This window comes from Barbus barbus, assembly GCF_936440315.1.
Source record: "Barbus barbus genome assembly, chromosome: 15".
In the NCBI taxonomy this organism is placed as follows: domain Eukaryota; kingdom Metazoa; phylum Chordata; class Actinopteri; order Cypriniformes; family Cyprinidae; genus Barbus; species Barbus barbus.
The window spans coordinates 29,335,158-29,347,381 of NC_136743.1; the positions used below are offsets into that span (position 1 = coordinate 29,335,158).

Here is a 12,224-nt window from a genome sequence, read left to right on the forward strand (position 1 = left end):
AATTGCTCAGGTATCCAGGTGCTTTTGACATCAAGATGCATCTATATGTTAATTTGCATTGCTGCTGAAATTAGAGTTTTTGCAAAAAATAAATAAATATTTTTTTTGTTTGTGGCCAGTTTTTTCAAAGCTTTTATTTAGTGCCATTTAGTAACTATCATTTAAAAATCTCTGTCTTTGAGTTTCATCTTGTGTCCACTGTTATCTTTTTTTTATATTGTTGTAGCTAATTATTGTAAACTCCAGTCTTCAGTGTCACATGATCCTTCAGAAATCATTATAATATGCTGATTTGCAGCTCAAGAAACATTTCTGATTATCACCAATGTTGAAAACAGTTGTCCTGCTTCATATTTTTTTTTGTAGAAAATGATTCGTTTTTTTTTTTTTTTTGCTTTGCTATATAAAAAGTTCAAAAGAACAGCATTTATTTTAATTAGAATTTTTTTTATTATTATTATTATAAATGTCTTCACTGTTCATTTTGATCAATTGCATCCTTTCTGAATAAAAGTATTAATTCCTTAAACCACTTCTTTATCTTACTTAACTGTTGGAAGTCATACTACTTCATACTCTGTTTTTTGTTTGTTTGTTTTTTGGACCACAGAGATGGTCAAAATTTGTCTATTTATGTAACAGGAAAAGCAGCATACACAACATAAAGGTGAGTAAATAATGACAGATTTTTCATTTATGGTTAAAGCGACTAACCAATTTCCAAAAAACAGTTCAGTTAAATCATTTAGAGCTTGTTATTTGCTTGTTATTAATAAAAGTGTCGCTCACCTTGTCTGAGATCAGCGGGAGCCGCATGCTCTCTAAATGACTGCCCTGCTGGCTGAACACAAAATGAGGCTCTTTGGCTTTAGGAATGATAAAGTGCAGCTGGACTTCCTCTCCCAGCATGGATGAGCAGAACGTGAAGGCATGGAAGGTGCAGTCGGACAGCTAGAATCACATAGAACATCTTACAGCAGCCATATACCTGTCTAGACATGCTATTACTTATTTGAGGTGTTTTGAAATTATGTCAGTAAGTGTTAATGTATCACATAAGTCCTCACCTGAGCGGCAGGAGCAGGCTCACTGTAATGGTGGCACTGCTCACAGTGGTGAAATGCATTGTGGGCCGCAAACAGGCTGAGTCTGACAGACACTGTGTTTCTCTTCGGCAGCTCCTCTTCTGTCTCCAGTCTTTCTGTTTTAACCCCTGTGTTTCATGCGAGGATGCAAAACAGCACATAAGCATACCTGCTATTTTCACGTTGCTCTGAAGTGAGGCACACCATAATAAAAGTAATAAACTTCATTTATATAGCACCTTTACAATCAAAGTACAATCAAAACAAATTAAATACCAGCTGTACAAATACCACAAAATTCAATAACAGCCAAGCCATATTGTTAATTAAAAGCTTGTCCAAAAAGATGTCTTTAAGTGTTTTTTAAAAGATTCTTCATTGTTCTCAATGTTAAAAGAGCAGTTGACTACCGTTCAGTGTCTTTGGCATCCTGTCTGCATACACTGGACTTGTGTAACTGAACTTGGGCTCACGGGGGTAGAGGTTAAAAGGCAGTTTGCGGATGTCCTCGATGTCAGGCCACTGCGGCCCACTGGCAGGGGGAGCCTTTGATTTGTCTTGCACATCTAGAGATTTCAATAGAAGGTCATTAATAAAAGGTCAAGAGAAGGAGCATCAGGTGAAGTAATGTGGAGAACGTTTTCTTACCCTCCTCTAGCTCTTCTTCATCATACACGTCCACCTCCAGCAGGCGAATCAGCATACGGAACAGGATTCGTAGAAACTGTAGATACGCACCTGTTTTTCCAACCTTAAACAGAGCCACAATGGAGAATGAGACACTGGATGCTTGGCAAAGACGCCAATTAGCATGATTCTTAATATAATGTTTAAAATACTTTTGAATGCTAAAATCTGTTTATATGTTTTGAATATTTGTGTTTTTTTTGTACATTTTAACTGCTTTTATTTAATTGTATAAATATTTTATGTAACATTTTATATTGTGCATATATATATATATATATATTTATACAACAGTTCTTTCTGGTCCTCGAATCTGATTGGCTGATAAGAGTGCGATATTAGAGTCCAACAGAACTCCAACAGCTGTTTCAGTTTGTATCACTCTGCTTGCAGAAGTTGCCGTATTTCTCACAGCGAGTGTCATGGCGGATGCTCATAAACCCGCGGAGAGAGAGCCTCACCTCGGCCAGATCTTCTGGAATTTACCGCTGGCTCTGATGTCTCTATAGTGGTTAAACATGAGATGTAATTCATTTTGGGAAAATCTAACAGGCAGTCTCATTAATCTGTTATTTGTTCCAGAGCAAATCGTTTTGGCAAACTCTCATCATTTTTATATAACTTCAATGCTGTAACGTTATATCAGAGTGCTGCCTTTGTACTTTTGACTAAATTGCCTAGCAACTTTTATGATGGCTGTTTTTGTTTATTAAATATTATTATTCAATAAGTAGTATTTTATATACATAATAGTAATATTTAGTATTCGGAAACAGTGTGCATGTGTGTGTGTTCGTGATGGTGATTTTAATTACATTGTTCACCCTTAAATGGCGACAAGAGGCTCTTTTTATGAGTCAGCAGTAAAGACTTTTAAATTGAAAAATACTAAAGCTCAGTTTTGAGAAAGGAAATAATTTTTTTATTTTATTTTTATCACCGAGCAGCGCTGTCATCAGAAATCCCCCTTAACAGATGAAAGGATAGTACGAGCCTACCAAATCACAGCCGTGCCAGTATACAGCCTTATCTCACGTCTACTCGTGTAATATTGCTTGTATATCAGTATGTCACAGTACATGTTGGACATTCATGGTTCCCTCAATGAACTGTAGCTCTGGTGAACTCCATGCCCAAGAGGGTTAAGGCAGGAAAAATGGTGGAAAATAATGGTGGCCACACAAAATATTGACACTTTGGGCCCAATTTGAACATTTTCACTTAGGGGTGTACTCACTTTTGTGGCCAGCGGGTTAGACATTAATGGCTGTGTGTTGAGTTATTTTGAGGGGACAGCAAATTTACACTGTTATACAAGCTGTACACTCACTACTTTACATTGTAGCAAAGTGTAATTTCCTCAGTGTTGTCACATGAAAAGATATAATAAAATATTTACAAAAATGTGAGGGGTGTACTCACTTCTGTGAGATACTGTATGCATGTATAAATATTTATAAAATATATATAATTTTGAAGCTACTCCTCACCTGTGGTGGTCCACTCAGCAGCAGTCTTCTGGGATGGGGCACAGCCGGCCCTTCATAATCCGCGTGGTGCTGCCTGGCTGTGGTCCACTGGCGGTAGTACAGGGACTGCTCTGCCCCTCCGAGAGCATGAGGAACCGCCGGTCTGAGTGGGCTGCTCCATACCACATCTGCATGAGGCAGCAGAGACGCTGAGCTGGGCTGACCCAGCGCCTCAGGGGCCAGCAGGACGTACGCCGCCCGGGACAGCACTGCCGTCCGGGGGAAGACCTGCACCCGGCTGCATTCACGCGGGGCCTGTGTTGACTGGCTCGGCCGCTGAGCTCCCATAGAGGAGGAAGAGGAGGAGGACGAGGAGGCAGAGGAGAACGAGGACGTGGCGGAAGAGGAGGGAGCCTGGGAGTCACACTCCTGTTTGAAGTGAACGGGAGACGAGCAAGAGTCCATTATATTTCTGCTGCTGGATGGGTCGCTGTGTGAGGATGGTTTGTCCAGCACATTTGAAGAACTGACGCCGTTTTCTGTGGTGGAGCCTGGAAGAGAACGAAGATGAATGATATTAGATCATGTGACCACTCCAGACCAGAGTCAGGCCCAGCTCGTGTCCAGTGTCACTCACCAGAGGTCCTGGTGGCAGCGCTGGCATTGCTGGGTGGTCTCTCCAGCTCTATCTGGAGCTCGTCATGGTCTGCTGTTTCTCCCGAGCTCCTCTCGTCATCTGTCGGTCTCTCTTCTCTGCCCGCTACAACTTTTGTCTCGGGTATTACCCTGCGTGTCACGTACGAGCAGGCCAAACCCACTTCCTGCTCCAGTGCCGTACGCGTCAGGTAGCTGGAGTCGATCAGCCGCAAGTCACAGTACTTCAGCGACCTGCATAAAATCACACACAAACATGCTCTTCATGTGTCCCTTCAGAAGGCAAAAATACTGTCGATTTTCATTTATCCAAGAGATTTTATTTGATCTTTTGAATGCTGCATAGTCTTTCAAAAAGACAAACATGAACTTTATTTAAATAATGCTTCTGGACAGTTAAAACAATATACAGTTGGGCAAAAAAAGTATTTAGTCAGCCACCAATTGTGCAAGTTCTGCCACTTAAAAAGATGAGAGGCCTGTAATTTTCATCATAGGTACATTTCAACTATGAGAGACAGAATGGGGGGGAAAGAATCCAGGAAATCACATTGTCTGATTTTTAAAGAATTTATTTGCAAATTATGGTGGAAAATAAGTATTTGGTCAATAACAAAAGTTAATCTGAATACTTTGTTATGACAGAGGTCAAACGTTTTCTGTAAGTCTTCACAAGGTTTTCACACACTGTTGCTGGTATTTTGGCCCATTCCTCCATGCAGATCTCCTCTAGAGCAGGGGTTTTCAACCTGTGGGGCATGAGGGGGGCGCCAGCACCTGTCAAGGGGGGCGCGAGCATCAATTAATTCAGAGACATTGCCTTGAAGAGTTACGAATACGAGCTTTCAAATCTTCAGCCATCCGCTAAGGGGCAATCAGACTCCCGCTGTTAGGCGACAGTGAGAATGGTGTAAAATAATTTACGGTTAGTCATGTCAGAAATCCAACCATTGGCATGTTGTTATCTCAGAAACGGGCTCAGCCATCACACTGAATCAGGTAAGCTGGTTATATGTGTATGTTTCTTAATGCTACGCACTGGAAATGCAGCAAACAATATGTGAATGATGTTCGCGCACTTTGGGCTCGCGCGGGGGGGTGAAATTAGACAAACTTGGGGGGGCGCATGTCCTCTAGAGCAGTGATGTTTTGGGGCTGTCGCTGGGCAACACAGACTTTCAACTCCCTCCAAAGATTTTCTATGGGGTTGAGATCTGGAGACTGGCTAGGCCACTCCAGGAGTTTGAAATGCTTCTTACGAAGCCACTCCTTCGTTGCCCGGGCGGTGTGTTTGGGATCATTGTCATGCTGGAAGACCAAGCCACGGTTCATCTTCAATGCCCTTGCTGATGGAAGGAGGTTTTCACTCAAAATCTCATGATACATGGCCCCATTCATTCTTTCCTTTACACGGATCAGTCGTCCTGGTCCCTTTGCAGAAAAACAGCCCCAAAGCATGATGTTTCCACCCCCATGCTTCACAGTAGGTATGGTGTTCTTTGGATGCAACTCAGCATTCTTTCTCCTCCAAACACGACGAGTTGAGTTTTTACCAAAAAGTTCTATTTTGGTTTCATCTGACCATATGACATTCTCCCAATCCTCTTCTGGATCATCCAAATGCTCTCTAGCAAACTTCAGACGGGCCGGACATGTACTGGCTTAAGCAGGGGGACACGTCTGGCACTGCAGGATTTGAGTCCCTGGCGGCGTAGTATGTTACTGATGGTAGCCTTTGTTACTTTGGTCCCAGCTCTCTGCAGGTCATTCACTAGGTCCCCCCGTGTGGTTCTGGGATTTTTGCTCACCGTTCTTGTGATCATTTTGACCCCACGGGGTGAGATCTTGCGTGGAGCCCCAGATCGAGGGAGATTATCAGTGGTCTTGTATGTCTTCCATTTTCTAATAATTGCTCCCACAGTTGATTTCTTCACACCAAGCTGCTTGCCTATTGCAGATTCAGTCTTCCCAGCCTGGTGCAGGTCTACAATTTTGTTTCTGGTGTCCTTCGACAGCTCTTTGGTCTTGGCCATAGTGGAGTTTGGAGCGTGACTGTTTGAGGTTGTGGACAGGTGTCTTTTATACTGATAACGAGTTCAAACAGGTGACATTAATACAGGTAACGAGTGGAGGACAGAGGAGCCTCTTAAAGAAGAAGTTACAGGTCTGTGAGAGCCAGAAATCATGCTTGTTTGTAGGGGACCAAATACTTATTTTACCGAGGAATTGACCAATTAATTCATTAAAAATCCTACAATGTGATTTCCTGGATTCTTTCCCCCCATTCTGTCTCTCATAGTTGAAGTGTAGCTAAGATGAAAATTACAGGCCTCTCTCATCTTTTTAAGTGGGAGAACTTGCACAATTGGTGGCTGACTAAATACTTTTTTGCCCAACTGTATGTACATGGGGAAGATTTTAGAACTGTAGCTGTAACAACTGTAGTAACCACTAGGTGGTGCTATTTTTTAACAAAATAAAGAGGAAACCAAAAGACTGGAATTCACTGTGCAGCATTTTTATTTATCAAGGTCATCAAATAATGTTAGATACCTAACTTATGTCTTATATTGAAATATAGTGTAAGCTATTATATTAAATCTAAAAATAAATATTACTTTCACATTAAAAGAAAATTATAAAATATTAATATTTGTAGTTAACAAATATTTGTTTTCATTTCTTTTACACCAATTTAATGAAAAAAAATTATAATAATAATTTTACCAGAAAAAAGTATATACTCTACTGTTGAAATCACCAAGGCTGCATTTATTTGATAAAAAATACAGTAAAAATAGTAATAGTTTTTTCTACTTGAATACAAATTTAAAATGTAATTTATTCCTGAGATATATTTTCATATATAAATAATGTATATATGTATGTGTGTATATATATGGAAAAACTTAGGAGACCACTTAAATTTAATAAATTATTAATAAATTACGACTTATAGTTATAGTTGTGTTTCAGTTAAACGTCATTTTTGTTTTATTTTGTAAACTACTAATGACATTTCTTCTAAATTTTAAATAAAAATGTCCTTTAGAGCATTTTTTGCATAAAATGACAGTTGGTCAAAAAAAAGATGCCATGTTTATATTCATTTTTATATATGTATAAAGAACAACATCACATGGAGTACCTTGGGAAGGTCTCTCCTAGTGGATCTTTTCCTGTGAGGATGATGATGCACGGAAGTCCTTCCAGATCTTCATATGTATGTGGGACCCATTCTTCATTCTTACAGCCCCTCCAAGCCTGAAATGCACAGATGGTTTATTCCAGCCTTATTCTGGTGATTTTAAAGAGCCCATATTCATGAGGGGATCTGGTTCTTACCCGCAGACGGGCACAGAAGTGAACCGGCAGGCTGATCTCGGCAGCAGGGCTTCCCAGCAGCACAGCGAAGCGGTACTGTAAGCCCAGCTTGTCCCGGGCCTCCTCCAGCCGCTCCTGTGCCAGCCGCGCCAGCTGCAGCGAGGGCACACGCACCAGCAGCATGTGTCCACACCCGTGCCTACTGCGGCCCGGCACGCTCAGCAGATCCTCCACCATGGCGAGGGTCTGAGGGGTCACGTGATCCCGCAGCGACGGGGCCGCTGTGAGGGCCATCAGGGCCTCTGTGTACTGCTGTATCAACAGATAGCTGCGGATCACCATGCTGTGCAAATGCGGATGCCTGAAATCAAAAACACAACGAGGGATATAAACGGAAAGATACAGCACATGCATATGGTTTGAAATGCACAAAAGCTACCAATTTAGACATGGATCTGAATCTGAGACTCATGGTTATTAGAGTTAACTAAAACATGTTACTTGAAATAAAATAAATATTAAGAACAACAGCAACAAAAAACTTATTTTAATTCAGCTAGTTTCCATGGAAATGTGTTAAAGGTTTATATTAGGGAAGACTATTCACTATTAACTAGTTGCTCATTAGCATGCATATGACTAACATATTGGCTGTTTATTAGTAGTTATAAAGCACATAATAATGCATGACCATATTCTAGATCCCTCAACTCGACCCAGTAACATAACTACAAAAACATATTACTAATAAGTAAAATAATTAGGAGTTTATTGAGGGAAAAAATATGTGTTCCGTAATTGAAAGTGTTAGTAGAAATATTTTTTGATTTTATTTAGTTTTACTTGATGTACGAAAATAACTAATACTAAGCCTGAAATAAAAAATTATTAAAACTATATAGACATTCAAAAATATGAAAATGACAAAAATAAAATATTACAATATTTTAAAATAAAAACTAATTGAAACTACAGATAAAATACTAATTTTAGTTATCACATATAGCGAAATAACAGTGGTCTGAGATGAACTAAAATATATAATTATGCATTTACAATGTAAAGCAGTTAAAAAGGAAGGTAATTTGCTTTAAATCCTCATTTTGTTACATATTTTAAAGTACATTCCGAGTGAACATGACACCAGGACTGACCTCTCCAGCAGGGTTTTGACCATCCGCTCAAAAGCATCGTCACATCGGAGGATTGGACTCGCTACTCCCCACTGCAGGGAGCTGCTGTAGTCCTTCAGCCCAAAGTAGACCAGCTCCTTAGGAGAAGCCTCAGCCAGCTGTGACACACAAACAGAAAAAAACCTTCATTTTACTTCTCTGAGCAAAACACAGTGTTGTTCTCTTTTTACTTCTTTTAGTTCTTGCCTGCAAATGCTTTTAGCCTGTCTATAAACATCTAGGTCATTATAGAATAACAATAATCCAGATTCATTTTAATGTGTCTGATGAATAGGAATCTCTGACACTAATATCATACCACAGTGTGTTAAAATGTGATTGCTTAACCGATTGTGCAAATTTTGATTGAAACTGCTGCAGTAAAGTTAAAGTTACAAACTTCCTGGGATCTAAGCTGAACCACAAAGCACAGAATGTGCTGGAAAGACTTTATTCACAGAGAAAAAGGCAAACATTAATGGCTACTACCCTTTGTGAAAACGCCCAAAATGGTAAATCAAAAAATTTGAACAATTCAACATCAAAACAAAGGCTGTAACCACATATGTGACCCTGGAGCACAAAACCAGTCTTAAGTCGCTGGGGTATATTTGTAGCAATAGCCAAAAATACACTGCATGGGCCAAAATTATCGAATTTCCTTTTATGCCAAAAATCATTAGGACATTAAGTAAAGATCATGTTACATGAAGATATTTAGTAAATTTCTTACCGTAAATATATCAAAACTTCATTTTTGATTAGTAATATGCATGGCTAAGAACTTAATTTGGACAACTTTAAAGGCTATTTTCTCAATATTTAGATTTTTTGCACTCTCAAATTCCAGATTTTCAAATAGTTGTGTCTCGGCCAAATATTGACATATCCTAACAAACCATACATCAATGGAAAGCTTTTTTATTCAGCTTTCAGATGATGCATAAATCTCAATTTCAAAAAATTGACACATAAAAATTCACACTTGGCGCGAAACATATTTTTTACAACAACAAAAAAATGCTGATTGAACATTACTCTGGAGACTGCTTTGCGTGAAATAGGAGACCTACAATAAAACCACATAAAAGGAACATGGGAAAACTCTTCAAGATAATCTTCAATTAAATTTCACATGGTTAAATGTTGCCTTTAGGCAGTTTGTCGCTAAATTAGTGCATGAAATGTGTTTATGTACACTACAATAGAAAACGTTAGGGGTTGGAAAGATTTTTTAAATGTTTTTGAAAGAAGACTCACCAATTCCACATTTATTTCTTTAAAAAATATAGTAAAAACAGTAATATTCTGAAATAGTATTTCAATTTTGAAAAACGATATTAATCTATTGTATTATATTTTAAAATGTAATTTATTCCTGTGATGCAAATCTGTATTTTGCGCATCATTACTCCTGAAATCCGGAATTCAGGAATCAGTCTAATATGCTGATTTGCTGCTCAAGAAACATTTCTAATTATTATCAATGTTGAAAAAAATTGTGCTGCTTATATTTTTGTGGAAACTAAAACTTTTTTTCAGCATTATTAATGAATAGAAAGTTCAAAAGAACTGCATTTATCTGAAACAGAAATATTGTTAACATTATACATGTCTTATACAGTCACTTGATCAATTTTATGCATGCCTGATGAATAAAAGTATGCATTTCTGTAAAAAAACACAACTGACCTCAACATTTTAAGCAGTAGTGTACGCATATACTCTTAAAATGCTTGTCAATCATCTCATTTAGCTGAAGTCTCATGTGTGCTCCATAAATTCCTGTACAGTTCTTCTCGGGGTCATTGAAACTCACCAGGTTCTCAGTGTTGGGCCAGTGCACTTCATTCTGGGTACTGATGCGTGACTGACGGCTCTGCAGGGTGAACGGAAAGCAGCTGACCTGCAGAACCAGCAGGTTTATTGCTTCCAGAACCTCTGGACAGTTCACCACGCGGTCGGCCAATCCCTGCAACTCCCCGTGACAAACTGACCCTGACAGAGCGCTGACGGAGAAAGAGAAGACAAGACATCTTAACACTGACCCTTCTGACAGTCGCTTTTACAAACCGCTCATCGTTGTTTTTCTCACCTGGTCAGGTCGACGTGTGAGTTGTCGTGAATGAGGACGAAGAGCGTATAAGGGTTCTGCTTGACCTTCCTCATGAAGGCCTCCATTTTTGTGTGGACCTCCGTGTCCAGACGCACCACATACTTGTCAGACTTCTGCAGCACTAATGAGGCATCCTCTATACCCAGATCTATCAGGACGCCTAGCAAAGACATGAGGACAACAACATAAAATACAGCTGCAAGCAGCAATTATGGAGTCAAGCACAACAGATGCAAAATGAGGAGCTCAGCATAGCTGGGAGCATCAGAGCAACTGCAACGATGAGTGGTTATTGACATTTTTAGTTTATTTTAGTCAAAATGGCTGAAAAATCACAAAAACAATCACTAGTTAGACAATTTAACTGCTTATCACTTTTGACCAATAGGTGACGCTGTTATCAAATTATTATGGTGTGAGATGAAATGACAGAAAAGTTTGGTGTCAATATGCCAAAGCATTGCAGAGTTGCAGCCTCAGAATCAGCTTGGGATCACGCCAACAATTTCATCGATGCGCTTGAACAGTTTGCTCAATCCAAAAACTTTTGATAACTTTTTTCAACACTGCACTGGCTCCCTATCAAACATTGTATAGATTTTAAAATCTTGTTAACTACTTATAAAGCCCTGAATGGCTTAGCTCCTCAGAACCTGAGCGAGCTCTAATCACATTATAGTCCTCCACGTCCGCTGCGTTCTCAAAACTCTGGCCGTTTGATAATACCTAGAATATCAAAATCGACTGCGGGCGGCAGATCCTTTTTCTATTTAGCGCCCAAACTCTGGAACAATCTACCTAACGCTGTTCGGGAGGCAGACACACTCTGCCAGTTTAAATCTAGATTAAAGACACATTTCTCTAACCTGGTTTACACATAACACACTAATACACTTCTATTATTCAAATCCATTAAAGGATTGTTAGGCTGCATTACTTGGATCAACCAGAACCAGGAACATTCCCCATAACACACAATGTACTCGTTACATCGTAAGAAGAATGGCATCTACGCTAATATTTGTCTGTTTCTCAGTCCGTGTCCGGATCAGATGGTGGATCGGCGCCGGGAGATGATGTCTCCCTGGTCGTCAGCGGAGGCCGGGACACCCGGATGAGCCCCGGGGACATATCCCCAGTGAAGACCTCAACTTAAATACAATAAAACTAAAAATAAAAGAAAATAACTAAAGATATAATGAAATACCTAACTACATAATACTATTATTATTAGAAATGGCAACAATATAAAATAGAAATAAATACATTTATACATTTAAAATTTTAATTAAAACAATAAGTAAACAATAAATAAACAATTATCTCCTGGCCAGAGGAGAACTGGTCCCCGACTGAGCCTGGTTTCTCCCAAGGTTTTCTTCTCCATTCTGTCACAGAGGGAGTTTTGGTTCCTTGCTGCTGTCGCCTCTGGCTTGCTCAGTTGGGGACATTTCATTTCTAGTGATTATCGTCAATTTGATTTAGCAGATACTATTTTAAACTAAACTGATCTAGACAATGACATCTCTGAACTCAATAATTGAAATAACTGAAAATTAAGTGTTTAATCTTATTTTTATACATTACTGACACTCTATCCTCCAATTTGATACTGTTAAGTGCTTTGACACGATCTGTATTGTTAAAAGCGCTATATAAATAAAGGTAACTTGACTTGACCAGAAGGTGGCGCTAGTTTCAAATAATTCAAAATTGC

General features: G+C 39.2%; 1 protein-coding gene across 1 annotated transcript in view; it reads right to left on the minus strand.

Annotated features, from left to right (window-relative positions):
* Nucleotides 1-12,224, minus strand: part of LOC306881335 (GREB1-like protein) — a 37,751-nt gene that overhangs the window by 5,997 nt on the left and 19,530 nt on the right. The window contains exons 17-27 of the mRNA XM_079435380.1: nt 10,487-10,667; nt 10,211-10,400; nt 8,374-8,510; nt 7,241-7,580; nt 7,044-7,159; nt 3,879-4,129; nt 3,263-3,792; nt 1,734-1,836; nt 1,496-1,651; nt 1,068-1,213; nt 790-951 (exon numbers count right to left, since the gene is read on the minus strand). Of these exons, the coding sequence (XP_079291506.1) occupies nt 790-951; nt 1,068-1,213; nt 1,496-1,651; nt 1,734-1,836; nt 3,263-3,792; nt 3,879-4,129; nt 7,044-7,159; nt 7,241-7,580; nt 8,374-8,510; nt 10,211-10,400; nt 10,487-10,667 (2,312 nt within the window). The remainder of the gene's footprint in view (nt 1-789; nt 952-1,067; nt 1,214-1,495; nt 1,652-1,733; nt 1,837-3,262; nt 3,793-3,878; nt 4,130-7,043; nt 7,160-7,240; nt 7,581-8,373; nt 8,511-10,210; nt 10,401-10,486; nt 10,668-12,224) is intronic.